Below are 15,775 nucleotides of genomic sequence, written 5' to 3'. Positions count from 1 at the left end.
CATCAAGAAATCAGGGCTATGGGGCCTCCAACAGGAATGAGCTTGTCTCCAGATTGTCAACTTCATGGTTCATACAGTGGTTGTGGTTGTTTTGTCGTCTTAGTCGTGTTCGACTCTCTGTGACCCCATGAACCAGAGCCTGCCTTGGAAACTCTCACTTTCTTCTCAAAGCTTCTCCTTTTTTATGTCCATGGAGTTTTCTTGGCAAAATACTGGATTGCCAGTTCCTTCTCTAGGTGGATCACATTTAGTCTAAACTCTTGGCTATGACCTGTCCGTCTTGGGTGGCCCTGCACGGCATAGCTCATAGCTTCTTGGAGTTATTCAAGCCCCTTCGCCCCGACAAGGCAGTTATCCATGAAGGGGCATACAGTAGTAAGGTTACTTAATTGTCTCGTTTGCCCTCACTGAGGTTTATTTTGGCTATTTGCTTTCGGGCCCAAGTCAGACTGCTAATTTTGGACTAAGGCCTCCGGCAGTTATCATTCTCTACTCAGCCACTGGGAGATGAGATTTAACTGAGCCCCATCAGCAGAAGTCAGCATAGTTCCCACCGCCACAGGTGTCAGGTGCCCTCCTGAGTGAGGTCTGCCCATCTCTGCCACTGTTGGCTTTCCATCGTGTATCAAAAGCATGACTCTTTGGCAGTGCATTGGGAAGAAGGACCTCTCAGAGCAATTTGCTATTCAGACACCTCCAACTCTGAGGGCCCCAGTAGCATTTCCTTTCTTTGTTGATGCTTTGAGGATTTGTGTTGAAGTGAATTGTTAGTACATCTGGTGATCCATTTTTAGGAGGTGGAAAGGCATAGCATGTCTGCATCAAAGCTGCACAGTGGTACCTTGGTAGTCGAATGGCTTGGCTCTCAAACAAATCGGCTCCCAAACGCCACAAACCCAGAAGTGAGTGTTCCGGTTTGGGAACAATTTTCAGAAGCCAAACATCCAGTGCGGCTTCTGATTAAGTGCAGGAAGCTCCTGCAGCCACCCGGCAGCTGTGTCTTGGTTTTCGAACTGTTTCGGGGGTCAAATGGACTCCCAGAATGGATTAATTTCGAGAACCAAGGTACCACTGTATTGAGGAAGCATGTTTAACCCTCACATTTCCCAGATTCTAGTTACAGGCAGGTAGCCATGTTGGTCTGATGTAGTCGAAACAAATAAAAAAAAATTCCTTCCAGTAGCACAGGCATCCCCAAACTGCAGCCCTCCAGATGTTTTGGCCTACAACTCCCATGATCCCTAGCTAACAGGACCAGTGGTCAGGGAAGGTGGGAATTGTAGTCCAAAACATCTGGAGGGCCGAAGTTTGGGGATGCCTGCAGTAGCACCTTAGAGACCTCTGTGGTGACTTCTGTTTCAGTGTATCTGAAGAAGTGTGCATGCACACGAAAGCTCATACCAATGACAAACTTAGTTGGTCTCCAAGGTGCTACTGGAAGGAATTCTTCCCCCCCCCCCAGATTGGCAGCCAGTAGGGCCCCGGTAGAGCAGCTTTAAAGCCTCAAGTTCAACACCCAACATCACTAGTTAGTTTCAGGTGTGAGGGCTGGGAGAAAGACCTCTAACAGCTGCTGCCATCCCAACTGTGCTGGGGTAGATGAAACAGAAAGTCTCCCAGCAATAAGGTGACCATTTTTAAAAGGGTATTTGTAAGAGTGAAACATATGTAGGGCACAAAACCTAGCAGTCTGCCTTAGAGAGAATCAGATCTGTGGTCCAGTACTGTCCACACTGACTGGCAAAGGTTCTCCAGGATTTCAGGGATCTTTCCAGGAGATGCCAGGGACTTTTGCCATTCACAGGACTACTCTTCATGCTCACCTCAGCGTAACTGGGACATTCCAGATGGAGAAGCAGCTTGGAAATTTGGCAGAAGGCATTGGTCCTCCCCACAGAGTCTTCAAGTGCCCTGGAGAGAGCTGTGATGAGGAAATAACTCTCTATGGCCTGTAATGGCTGCATAATAAAAAAGGAAATAAATCTATTTAAATATGTGCAGGGTGGTGGGGACCCAATCCAGTACAGTTGGGGATGGTCAGTTTTGCTATTCAGGGGAAGCTCTCTGCTCACAAGGACCCAAGCTCTGTAATAAAAGTTGCCATGACCTAACAGGAAAGCCTTCCTGGGTGCAGAGGAGATCTGCTGAGATGGCATTCAGGAACAAAATCTGATTCTGATCAATCTACTCTTCCCTCCCGGTCAAGGGGCAGAGTAGCATTGCTCCATGACATTTTCCAGAATGTGGAAAGCAGTCAGGTTCATAGAATAACACATCTGGAGACTTGTTACAACTTCTTTCCTTTAGAAAATGAAATTGAGCAAAAGGCAGGACCTTTAACACTTTCATTAAATGTCTATAGGTCCATATACAGCCAGACATTGCTGCCAGCTCTGGTCCACTCACCGTGGCAGAACTGGCCATTTGCTGTTGATGCAGCAAAGGGTGGAAATGCCCTTTTCAGTTCGAGGGAAACATTATTATTATTTTATTCCTTTATACACCACCCTTTTCCTCCTAGGATCTCAAGGTGACATACATGGCTCTCCCGTGCCAATTTTATCCTTATAACATCCCTGTGAGGTAGGTTAGGCTGAGAGATGGCGACTGGCCCATGGCCACCCGCTGAGCTTCATGGCCGAGTGAGGATTTGAATGTTGGTCTCCCAGGTCCTAGTCTGGCAGTCTAACCCCACTGGCTCCCACATTCCATCACAGGCAACCTTCCAGCGGTCACTTCCCATAGGCATCTTGGTCAGCCTCTGTGAGGACAGGATGCTGGACTAGATGGGCCACTGGCATGATCCAGCAGGGCTCTTTTTAGGTCAGTGATGGCGAACCTATGACACGCGTGTCAGATGTGACACGCAGAGCCTTCACTGCTGGCACGCACCCCATCGGCCCATTCGTGCTGTTATTGCTGTCCCCCCCCCACCCCATTTGTTCTCCAGCTCCTCCACATTGTCTCCGCTACAGCTTGTCTCCGCTGTTGCTGGTAGCCAGAGATTGGTTTTTTAACCCTTCCTTTGCCGTTTTCTCCTGGCGCTTTGGCAGACTATGATTGGGTGTAACTGCATTCGTTTTTTAACCCGTTCTTTGCTGGTTTTTTTGGCACTTTGGCAAACTATGTCGGTGCTGAGTGTTAGTTCCAGTGAAGGTATTATTCATCATTTATTTCTCTTCTCTTTCACCCCAAAAAAGCGCAGCAGCTTTGGGGCATCCCCCCCAAAAAGCAAAGCAACTTTTGCACCCCCCAAAAAACCTCCAAAACTTTGGTTAGCAGCTCCCCCCAAAAAGCTCAACAACTCTGGGCACCAGGGTGGATAAAAATCAATGATTTTTTAAAAAAAATAAAAAAAAATCGGATTTTTTTTATTTAAATCGGATTTTTTTGATTTAAATCGATTTTTTTGATTTAAATCGGATTTTTTAAAAATAAAATGCTTTTTGAGGAAAATATATTACCATCCAAAGGTTGTTCCATCATGAAATAAAGATTAGTTTTTAAATTATGTAGAATAAGGTTGTATATGTTTATTTTTTGGGGTAAATAAATTCCATTAATCCAGGCATCCCCAAACTGCGGCCCTCCAGATGTTTTGGCCTACAACTCCTATGACCCCTAGCTAACAGGATCACTGGTCGGGGAAGATGGGAATTGTAGTCCAAAACATCTGGAGGGCTGAAGTCTGGGGATGCCTGCATTAATCCATTCACAATGTCATGCTCTTCCAGAGGTTTTTGTAAGATTATTGGGCAGTTTCTCTGCCTACAAGATATTATCGCAGGTGCTTGGTTTACTTTTGCAGTTCTCAAAACTGAATTTGACTCAACAGAGATCACATGCCTCTTCTTCACAGCAAAAATGTTATAACATTAACAGAGTTGAGAAAAAGACCTTAATCCTATTGTTCTACAAACCTATGAATACAGAAACAATCCCTTCAGTGCTAAGTTTCAAAAAGTTCACTGAACAGAATAGAAACAGTATTTTTCTGATTGTTTGGAATAGACAGTATTTAAGTTTTTCATGTGTAGGCTGGGCTGGCAGTCTAAGTTTCTTAAAATATATATATTTTGTTTTTGTTTAGCCAAATTAGTTAACAAACATGGATGTTTGTTTAAGCAAATAACATATGCTGTAATGTTCTTGTTTCAGTTGAATAAATCTATTTAAATTGTTATTATTAAGGTAATGATTATTTTTCTCCTTCCTAAGTACAACAGTAAAGTTGTCCAAATATGATTAACCTATTAAACTGGGGGGTAAAAAACTAATATGAAAAGTTGTTATTCTAAAAATCTTAATCTACTTGCATATTAAAGTTATACCAGCAAGAATTAGTCTTTATGTAGAAAACTATGATTTAAATCAAGCCTTACTGACTAGTGATTTAAATCGTGATTTAAATCAGTTTGATTTAAATCAAATCCACCCTGCTGGGCACTTTGTGATAAATAAGCGGTTTTTGGTTTGGTTTGGTTAAATAATTAGTTTTTGGTTTATTAAATACAGTTATATATTACAATTATACATTTTTGTTATTTAAACTATAAATATCGAAAAATTATGGTTTTTTTCTTGAAGTGACACACCACCCGAGTTATGCTCGGTTTTTTGGCGAATTTTGACACACCAAGCTCAAAAGGTTGCCCATCACTGTTTTAGGTCCACCAAGCACTGAATATTGCAAGCTCGTCGTAAGAGCTTGTGAGCCACTCTTAGTTTCTCGTGCCGTCTCTGCTCCCAGTTCTCGAATCAGAAAGCAAGGCACCTCAGACTGACAGGGGTGGGGAGGGGAGGGAGAAGGAAGGGCATAATGGGACTCCTACATGGGACGGAAGGCGCTGTTCTCAGGTGTAGCCTTCATGCTGCTGCCCCAAGGCTTTTCACAACCAGCCTAAAAGAGACACAATACAGTGCTTGCATGAGAGCAGGGAAGTGGGGGGGGGGGGAGAGGGAGAGGGCCTTTCAGGAAGCTGAAGGAGAACAAAATCCCAGTTATATAGACTTCTTGCCCAAGCAAAGTGCCTGGCTCATTACCTTTCCCATCATTCTGTACATAGCTGCCATGATGTGTAAGGATGCTGCTGTCTGTTCAACGTTACGTACAGCTGGGATCCTGCCCTTGGAGGAGAGGAGCTGCTTCCACAAGGCAAGGGCATCGTCCAAACACTTTGACTGCACTGAAAAAGAGAGTTAGAGTGTTGGGTGGGATCAAGAGACTGCAGAGCCAATCACCACCTCGTAGGGAGAGTCAAAACACAGTTCTTTGTGCAGTAACTAGAAACTCAAGCGCATCTCATATCAAGGCTTCTCCTCTGCCCACCTGGAGCTGCTACACCATTGGGGTTAAGAAGCAAGGGTCACATTTCACATGTCCCTTTCTGAGCAATGAAAATTTAAGGTTGCTTTTTGATGGGTCAGAAATATCCATGGTGCCTTTTATAATCCAGTTGGATATCAACAAACTGAGCAAGCTTGGTTAGAGAACACCCACGATCTTATTTTCCCCATTTTCTACCCGATTATCAGCTGATAAATTCACTAGCATGATCGGGTAATACTGCTCACAGAATTGCACCCACCTGTCAATCACCTCACACGGCAGCACTTAAGCTCACAGTTCTTGGCACCTGATGCTTGAATCAGATCTTCGCACCCAACATCATATGACATCAGGTGACTGGAAGGTGGGCAGGGTTTGCCCGAAATAGCATTGTGGGCCAAATTTAGCAGCCCAAGCAGGATGAAGGTTCCCTACACCTGCTTCAAGTGTGTGTGTGTGTGTGTGTGTGTGTGTGTGTGTGTGTGTGCGCCCGCCCAAGTTCCTTACCAGAATCCACAGACAGGTTAAATGCAATGCCAAGATACAGGAACTTGTCATCCTGGGATTTACTCTCATAGTTAAGATCATTGGTCTCAAAGCCTTCAAGATCTTGTATGCCTTTCTGGCCCTTGGCATGGGCACTCCTGGACCTCTGCTCTTGCTTGATGCTCTGCATTTGAGAAAGCAACCCGGATAAAGCTTGGTATGGAAATGAGAGGACATACTGTCTGTCCCCAGTGGCATAAAATCTTCATCCCTTGTGGAGCAGCTCAGGGCATAACAAAGCAAGCCACTACAGTGGTTTCACACTGAGCCCAAACCTCATGGTGCATCACAATAACTGACACATCACACAATGCATCACAATTCTTCACAAAAGGTTACTTCAATTTAAAACCCTTCCAGGATTCCCTGGAGACGCTGAAAAGCTTACAGCAGAAAGGCAGGGAGTTCCTAAGCCAAAATATGTTCAATCCCCAACATCTCCACTTAAATAAGCATTGGTGTGTTATGGATGTTTTGCTTGCTACACAGTCAAATACACTTTAACTAGGATTATATGCAGCAACACAACAGCAGAAAGAATGCAAAATCAAATACAATTCTGTTTTCCTTTATTCACATCTGAGATTTTAAGATGGGGGAGGTTTCTAGACCTTTTGGTTAAAAAAAGTAAGCATTGGGGAAATGCCTGATGAGATCTGAAAAGCTAGACTAGTTGTCAGGGATGAGGCTTCAGTGCCTGGAAATAAGGTAAACAGCATACCGGTATATACTTCTGCAGCAAGGTTAGTAGAAGAAGAGTTTGGATTTGATATCCCACTTTATCACTACCCTAAGGGAGTCTCAAAGCGGCTAACATTCTCCTTTCCATTCCTCTCCAACAACAAACACTCTGTGAGGTGAGTGGGGCTGAGAGACTTCAGAGAAGTGTGACTAGCCCAAGGTCACCCAGCAGCTGCATGTGGAGGAGCGGAGACAGGAACCCAGTTCCCCAGATTACGAGTCTACCACTCTTAACCACTACACCACACTGGCTCTAGTAGAAATGAATTTATACAGTTTATAGCATTTAACTTCTAAAACACAAAATATAAGTAGCTCTGAATTTAGTCAGCTGAGTTCTGAGCTGCTTTGCTTACTGCCACATACCTCATGCATTTTGTCCTCAATTGTGCAGATGTAAAGCCAGAGTAAGGCTTGGGCCTTGTCGTCCTGGAGCTGCTCCTCATTCTGGGGAGTCTTTGGCACAGAATCCAACAGCCACAGGGCTTCATGAACAGAGTCCAGGGCAGAGCTACAGCGGAGGAGACAGAGTTTAGCCAAGGGTGTCTCCCATTCATCAACCATGGAGGCTCTTCTGGACAAATTCAGGATCATCTTAGCATACAAATGATTAAATTTAGATCCCACTCTTCCTCCCAAAGGGGCCCGGGGCAGCCAGCTACAAGGGCTAAACCAGGCATCCCCAAACTGCGGCCCTCCAGATGTTTGGGCCTACAACTCCCATGATCCCTAGCTAACAGGACCAGTGGTTAGGGGTGATGGGAATTGTAGTCCAAAACATCTGGAGGGCTGAAGTTTGGGGATGCCTGGGCTAAACTTTCTTAAAAACAATTTCAATACAGATGCAGACTGGGAAAGAATTCAACTTAAAAGGCTTGCTGAAGGAGGAAGGGCTTCAGAGTGCTAAAAAGACGTCAGAGATGGCGCCTGTCTGATATTCAAGGGGAAGGAATTCCAAAGAGTAGGTGCCACAACACTAAAGTTCTAATTACCACAGTGTATGGAATGGACCTCATAATAAGATGGTACCTGCTGGAGGTCCTCATCTGCAAAAAGCAGCAATCAATTGGGTATGTAAGGGGTGAGACAATATTTCTGGTATTTTGGATCCAAGCTGTAGAAGGTTTCATACACAAGAGACAGCACCTTGAACTTAACCTGGTGACTAATTGACAGCCATCAGGGTGGAGGAACCTATGGCTTCCAGATACTGTTAAGACTCCAATTCCCATCAGCCCCAACCAGCCTGGACAATAGTTGGGGATGATGGAGGCTGAAGTTCCAGTAACATTGTGGAGAGGGGAATCACAGGTTTCCCCATCCCTGCTCTGACCCATGAGAGTGGTGAGGTGTGTGTGTTGAATTGTAGCTATGGGACCAGAGAGCTGCTTCTGAGAAAGGAAATTGAGAACCAGGGGGTTGGGCTCTGCACCATTTGTTAAATGCAATAAAAAAAATTCCTTCCAGCAGCACTTAAAGACCAACTAAGTTTTTATTTTGGTATGAGCTTTTGTGTGCATGCACACTTCTTCAGATACTGTTCCATGCACACGAAAGCTCATACCAAAATAAAAACTTAGTTGGTCTTTAAGGTGCTGCTGGAAGGAATTTTTTAATTTTGTTTCAACTACGTCAGACCAACACGGCTACCTACCTGTAATTAAATGCAATTTGTATGTGACATGCTTGTATTTATAACTTGTGAACAGCAGAATGGAGAACATGGAGAATTATAAACACAAGGTCTCCTAGGTTGGGCATATTCATGAGAAGCTACTCTTTTTGCTTTGCAAAATAAAAGCAAAAATAAGTCAGCAATATTAAAAGGATGGAGGGAAACCTTAGCAAAGGCCAGAGCAGAATGCCCTGAGACTGTGCTGCAAAAAAGTAAATTATATCCTTGTAACATAGATGCCTCTCTAGCATAAGGTTTCTTAATTTGCACATCTTGACTCCAAAGTTCTTTCTTGAGTTGTGGCGGAACCCCAACACTTTTCAGCAAAGGGTGGGGATGGAGGATTAGAGATTAGCTGCTCCTGGCTTAGAGGAAGGATGAGAAATTGGACAGGGAAAAGGAAAGTAAGAGTTTATAGGAAGCAGGTGGCAGGGCCTAGGCAGGACCAATAGCCACAATACAAGGAACAACCTCCTCCTTCAATTACTAAAGTTGAATTTGCCATGCAGATGAATCTCATCAATCGCCACTTTAAGGGACACACACCTCAGCTAGGACCATAGCTGTCAAGTTCTCCCTTTTTTAAAAGGGAAATTCCCTTATGCTGAATAGGTTTCCTTGCGAGAAAAGGGAAAACTTGACCCCGAGCGCCAATGACAATAGAAGCTCCAGAGAATACTGGCCACTCACCATTCTGTCTGTTCACTGTAGTCATGGTAACACAGAACCTGTGCCAGTTCCACCAGAATCACAGCCCGCTCGTGAGCCCAGCCACTGCCTTCTGAACATATGTCCAGCAGATCACAGATCACGTTGAAGCGCTCCTGGCCAGTGTCAACCCGCACGGTCTTGTAAGCCTTCAGCTCCTCCAACAATACTTTCATGAGGACCTCTGTATCCAAGCTGTACCCCTCCAGGCCCTCCTTTAGAGTCCTGTGATGAACATGCAGGCAAAACAAGGAGGAAAAATTACAAGAGACCCAAAGTAGAGCAACTCCAGATTATATGGTTACAATAACACAATGTGCCTTTTATTCTCATCTTGCCAGACATCTCCAGGGTCAGCTGCACCGTCAGGCAGAGTGATCTGGCTGCCTCAGGCAGCAAAAACAGAGATAATGGGCTAATGCTGCCAATTTCTTCAAAAGTCCAATACAAAACAAGCAGCACGCAAGGGCACCAGATTCAATCAAGTTTCAATCAAGTATTATTAATCCAAAGAGAAAACAATAAGAGAACCATATACAAGTGCTGACACAGGAGCCAAAATCAAACGTTAAACAGATAGCATGTACAAATAAAAGGCAAACCAGTCTTTATAGTCTTTGAAGCTATATAGCGGTCAGCAAAGTGGCAGCAGGTCGAACGAGGTGTCAATGGTAGACAGGCTGCCGGCGTTTTTTTGCCTGTTTCGCCCATATGGCTTAGTCAATACATGCTCAAACCAAAAATACTCTGAATACAAGAAATTGAATATGTAAATGAGAGAACCTTTTGAAAAAAACCCTGAGCATTGTGGCCTAAGCCAAGATAAGTGGTTTCATACAAATTTGAATGCACTAAACATAAAAGCACAAGGAGAAACTACTGAAGAAGCCCGTCATATGGGCGAAACAGGCAAAAAAACGCCGGCAGCCTGTCTACCATTGACACCTCGTTCGACCTGCTGCCACTTTGCTGACCGCTATATAGCTTCAAAGACTATAAAGACTGGTTTGCCTTTTATTTGTACATGCTATCTGTTTAACGTTTGATTTTGGCTCCTGTGTCAGCACTTGTATATGGTTCTCTTATTGTTTTCTCTTTGGATTAATAATACTTGATTGAAACTTGATTGAATCTGGTGCCCTTGCGTGCTGCTTGTTTTGTATTGCCTCAGGCAGCAGGCACCAGAAATGAGGTTGAGGTGTGTTTGTCAAGAGGTCTGCCCCACATTTCCTAAGCTAGCCTGTTGCCCTCAGGCTGCCCCATCACCAGTGTGTTCCCCCACCACAAAACTACATTAATTAATCAGTTTATTTCAGCATATTAGCATTACACATTTAGCAGTAAGCAACCAAACCACATAGAAAATGAATTTTATCCATCCTATGTAAGTTGTGTGTTCTCCCTCTGCATTCGACAGGTGTGGAGTTGCTAGAGGCAGTCTGTTGGCCACAGGTCCAAGGTCCCTTGGAGAGTAGCTCAAACGATGCTGCTGCAGTGGTATAGGCCCTATGTTATCTGCCTTGTGTGCTATTAAAACTTTTCAGAGTAGGTGTACTGCTGCCAGAATGAAGCTCTTTGTTATTTTAAAGAAACTTTAATTTTAAAAATAGACAAAATACAAACATTGAGCATATTGATACAAAACTGAGGGGAGAAAAATTAGAATGGATAAGAGGGGCAGAAAAGGGAAAATAATAGCCTACATTAATTCATGTGATGCATCTTTTATCATCACAATCTCCAAGGCACGGAGAAATTATTTTAACCTAATCTTTTAAAATATATAACTCCTCAAACTTCATTGGACCATGGAGGGTCTATGTTCTGTCTCTGTTGTATTGATGTATATCAAAGGTTTAGACCAAATAGTACAGAAATGAACCATTTTTGATTCCTCCTTAAGTCATTTTTATTTGATATGTGGTAAACACGTGTTTATGGCTATTGCCAGGACAGACTGGTTCTGTACATGGAATAGGGAGATGCCATGTTGTCTTTCATGCATCAGAATGTATTGGGTTGGCCCTGAGCACCTCTGGGAGCTCACAAGCAGCAAAGAAACAACGCATTGGGTATCCTGCTCTTTGTCCCAGCATCATCTAGCATCAGTCTCTAATTGGGGACCTGTTCCCTATGAACTTACCCAATTGATTTTAAGCTGGTGGCAAAGCTGTGCATAAAAGACCATCCTCAAGACCTTACAAGGTTGGTAAGTTAGCTAGCTTGTCTGTATTGAAATTAAACCCCTATTTACAAGCACCTCCAAATGTGTGGCTTGCATGCAATATGAAGTGGGATTGTGACTAGAAATGTCACACCACACATCATAATGCGCAAGGACACAGTGTTGGGACCCCATATATGGGCTGAATCATTTCACACCAATTAGGAGAGGCCATTACGGCATAGGTTGGTTAGAGCTATACATGTTGGATTCTACTGCGGCCACCCACGTGAAGTTTTGTGTGGAACTCTGCGGCAGTGACGTTCCTTCTGTTACCAATAGGAGTCTTTACATTTGGAGGTTTCCATGAACAGCATGACAGGGTTGGTGGATTCTGTTAAATACCCTGTGGAACAGTTTATGGAAACCCCACTAAGGTCAGAAAACTGCAGACTGAGCATCCCCACTTTATCTGATGTCTGTAACAAAGCATTCTTTTGTTTGTCCTATAGCAGAGATTTATGCTGCTGTTTAGTCATTTAGTTGTGTCAGACTCTTCGTGACCCCATGGACCAGAACACGCCAGCAGAGATTTATAGGAAATACTATTATAGGAATTGATATATGTTAGAGAAATATGATATTCAAGGCACTAGATATAAGGATCTGAAACATCACAGAAGGATGAGAAGTCAAAATGTTACGGGAATATTGTATGGAAACTGAATCGAAATTTTTAAACTGTATAAAAATCAATTAATAATTATGACCCAAAAAAAGGAATTCCATGAACTGTTTTTTTTTCTGGGTCTTTTTTGGATTGCAAGTGCTTTCAAGTACAGCCCTGTCATAGCTGTTTTGGCAAGCACCATGTGCTTAGATGATTATATACATTTATATACACAGATTTTATTGCTTAATAGTCTTGACTGTTGCTTAAGGGAGGACCTAAGTGTCAAGGAGTATAGCAGCCTCATTTCCTATGTTCTTTCTTTAGTGCTAGGATGTGACATGAGGTAAAACTCTCCAGTTCCTTCAGAACCTGCAGTGTCCCTTTTCCCGGCAAAGAAGATATAAGTTGGAATATCTTAATGCATGTGAGGGGTGGCGGGGAAGATCAATGCCACAAAGAGCTGGAATAGTACTCCTCTTTTAGTAGTCTTGTCTGCTGTGATTATCTTCAGAAGCACGAATAAAACAGACACCAGGTTTTAAACTGATGTATGTAAGTCAACTTGAACACTGTTTCAACAGTGGAAGGACAGGATGCAGATTTCCCAAAAGCTACACATATACAGCAAGACAAATATAAAAGTCCCCCCCCCAAACTGCCAGTTTCAAGTTCTGACAGGGCAAACCTCAATCCCCATTTTAAGAGGAATACCCAATCTCTCGGTTCCATTCTTACTTCAGTCTCAGGTCATCAGATTTGCTGGCATCAATTTTGACTTTGACCCAGGCGGAGATTGGCTCTGCCATCTGTTCTGTTATCCCGCTGCCTTGAACAGCCAGCCAGAGTACCACAGCCTGGAGAGCCTCCTCTAACAAGCCCAGTTTCCTGTAATTCTCCACTTGAAGCTTAAAGCAATTGTGTAGCTGCGAAGAGAAAGAAAAGCATTCAAGTAGCATGCAGTGGAGACTAGTCTTCCTTCCTGAAGAGAAGGAAGTAAAGCCATTCTGCTTCAGGTTCTCATTAGCTGGAGCAGTGTTTCCCAAACGTGGGTCTCCAGCCGTTCTCGGACTACAATTCCTATCACCCCTGGTCTTGCGAGGGATGGTGGGAGTTGTAGTCCTAAAACAGCTGGAGACCCAGGTTTGGGAAACAGTGAGCTACAGCAAGAACTGCTCAACTACAGCCTATGCTGTAGTTCTAACTGTCTTCTAACTGACCAACTCCTCAGATGTCATGCTAAGACCCCCCCCCTGGGGCGCGTTCCAAAAAAAACAGGGCAACTCATTATAGGTTACTGCACTTCTATTTGGCTCTTCTGCCAAAAAGTTCCTGGCTTTATTCATGGGTTATACGTGCTGATGAAACCTCCTGCAGTGATACGTTGAACTGCCCTGATGTCACAGATTATCTGCTCTCAAACTTCTGGATGCCATTGCTAGAAAATCCAAGATGTGACTTGGGAGGGTGGGGGAGAGATAAAAAGGTAAAGGTAAAGGGACCCCTGACCATTAGGTCCAGTCGTGACCGACTCTGGGGTTGCGCGCTCATCTCGCATTATTGGCCGAGGGAGCCGGCGTATAGCTTCCAGGTCATGTGGCCAGCATGACAAAGCCGCTTCTGGCAAACCAGAGCAGCACATGGAAACGCCGTTTACCTTCCCGCTGTAGCGGTTCCTATTTATCCACTTGCATTTTGACGTGCTTTCGAACTGCTAGGTTGGCAGGAGCTGGGACCAAGCAACGGGAGCTCACCCCGTCACAGGGATTCGAACCGCCGACCTTCTGATCAGCAAGCCCTAGGCTCAGTGGTTTAACCACAGCGCCACCTGGTGGGGGAGAGATAGGGAGGAGCAAAAGCCTGCAGAAGGCGCAGGCAGGGGTGTAAGACAACAGTAAGAAGGGTTGGAACATCACGTGGTCCACAGAAAAGAGCTGAAAAAGAGAGGAAGCAAGGAGGAGGGCTGCAATTAAACATACTGGCTTTGAGTCAGCCAGCCAAATCAGTAGTTGCAGGCCTCTGAGTACCATTTTAATCCTAGCACCTACGAACAGGTTGGACAATATGATGCCCTCCATATACTGTACTGTTGGACTCCAACTCCCATCAGCCCCAGCCAGCACAGCCAATTGCCTAGAATGATGGGAATTGCACTACACAAAGACTGGAGGATGCCATGTTGGCTACCCCTGAGTTAAGTCAAAGCAACAATCCTACACATTTTTAAAAGTAAGCTCCTTTGAACTCAGATGACCTAGCTTTTCAAAGTAATTAAACACAGGGCGATTTGTCCGAGCACCTCCATCCCTAAATCCTAGAAATCTGAACCCAGGGCCAAGCTCATTATTATTCCCATCACACTATGCTATATTGAACTCAGTACTTCTTCAAACAAAATGAGTGTCTATCCAGAGCTCAGGGAAAACAGCAACCTGCAGGTGCATGTTCCGTAGTTCATGGAATTTCGCCCGTGTGCCTCCTCCATGCCAGCTTAGCACACTACAAGCAACACTTTTCGTTACCTTTTCTGTAGACAAATCTGAACAACTGACAATCTCCTCCTTTGCCAAGCGTCTGCAGAAAAGCTCCACGATAGAGTTAGACTCCGCATACATCTTATGACAGTAGAAGTTATATGCCAGCCGTGATATACAGTATGCTGTTAGAAGAAGAAAACCAATCTTAAAAACTACCTTCAATGGGTATTAAAACCTACTTATGACAGAAAACTACAAAACCGATTACTGATTCATCTCTTGAAGCAGAAATCCAATTGACCCAACTGATCCTGTATGGTCCAGGATACTTCCACTAGGTGGAACATCTAGCTCAGTATTGTTTACACAATGCCAGGGATTGAGACTAGAATGCTTTACCCCTAAGCTACAGCTCTTCTCCTTAGTCCAAAACCTGCCCATTCAAACTTTGTTCTGAAAAGGTAATGAGCTTAAAGAAGCTATAGTTGTTTACCATCAAGATTTCGGGTTGGTGATCAGATTTTAACTAGCACAATATTTTCAATTAAGCCAAGGGCAGAAGGACCAATATAGACCAAACTCTGCACAAAATCAAGACACAGGTAAAGGTCTCTTCCTAAACAAGCTCTTTCCCAGAGACAACAGCAACAGCGATTTGGACTGGTTTTTCCCCTTACACACCTTCAGCGGCTCATTACCCCTCCACCTGTTAATCAGGATCGCGCACAACTCAGGTGCTGAGATAATTCTAGCAGAACCTCTCTTACCGCTCACACCTCTGGCGGGGATTGAGGAGCCCCTTGCTTGTGCCTCAGGAGAAAGAACCAAGAAAAAGGACCCTTGGGATACATGGGGCCCTCAGTTACCAATCCCTAATCCCATCCATCAGAATTTTAGCGAGTGACATGTAATGTCTCCAAGTTCTCCAGCAAGTTCAGCTTGCCAAAGGCAATCTACCCACCCACACACCAATTAAAGAGAGAAAGGTGGACACCTCAGAGACTGAGAGAGATGCCAAAAATGAAGAATGCATTCTTCTTTCTTCCTTATTTTGGCCCTCAACTTATCTGTACACAGCTCCATCTGTCCTACCTTCAGACTCGGACAGCTGGAGAAAGACAGCTGGAAACCAACCTGAGAAATCCAGGTATTCAGCCTGCTCTTTCTTGGGAAGTCCTACTAGCATATCCAACATCCAAGTGACAACCTTCTGAAGATACACCAGTAACTCTGGCAGTGCTGCAGATTCCGGCCCCTGTGTGGAAATCCAAAAATTTTAGGAATTAAAACAGGAGGGGGAACTTCAAGACTCAAAGCAACAGTTCACCACAGGGCATCTGCAACAGATAGTAGATAATCACCTTGATCAAGTTCAATGGTCAAAGTACCTAGGGTCAGTTAGGAAAACTATGCTACAACTGATATGGTATGATTGAGGAATTGTGGGTGTGCTGCAGTCTCCTTC

The 15,775-nt window shown here is 44.1% G+C and overlaps 1 protein-coding gene across 1 annotated transcript in view; it reads right to left on the bottom strand.

The window, feature by feature from the left end:
• ESPL1 (extra spindle pole bodies like 1, separase) overlaps window positions 1-15,775 on the bottom strand; it is a 45,686-nt gene that overhangs the window by 24,348 nt on the left and 5,563 nt on the right. The window contains exons 5-12 of the mRNA XM_035099532.2: window positions 15,445-15,565; window positions 14,356-14,492; window positions 12,572-12,759; window positions 8,982-9,224; window positions 6,983-7,127; window positions 5,837-5,999; window positions 5,044-5,186; window positions 1,824-1,958 (exon numbers count right to left, since the gene is read on the bottom strand). Of these exons, the coding sequence (XP_034955423.1) occupies window positions 1,824-1,958; window positions 5,044-5,186; window positions 5,837-5,999; window positions 6,983-7,127; window positions 8,982-9,224; window positions 12,572-12,759; window positions 14,356-14,492; window positions 15,445-15,565 (1,275 nt within the window). The remainder of the gene's footprint in view (window positions 1-1,823; window positions 1,959-5,043; window positions 5,187-5,836; window positions 6,000-6,982; window positions 7,128-8,981; window positions 9,225-12,571; window positions 12,760-14,355; window positions 14,493-15,444; window positions 15,566-15,775) is intronic.

This window comes from Zootoca vivipara, chromosome 2, assembly GCF_963506605.1.
Source record: "Zootoca vivipara chromosome 2, rZooViv1.1, whole genome shotgun sequence".
NCBI classification, from domain to species: domain Eukaryota; kingdom Metazoa; phylum Chordata; class Lepidosauria; order Squamata; family Lacertidae; genus Zootoca; species Zootoca vivipara.
Note: the sequence above shows the minus strand (reverse complement) of the source record. Positions and strands in the feature narration are given on the sequence as shown.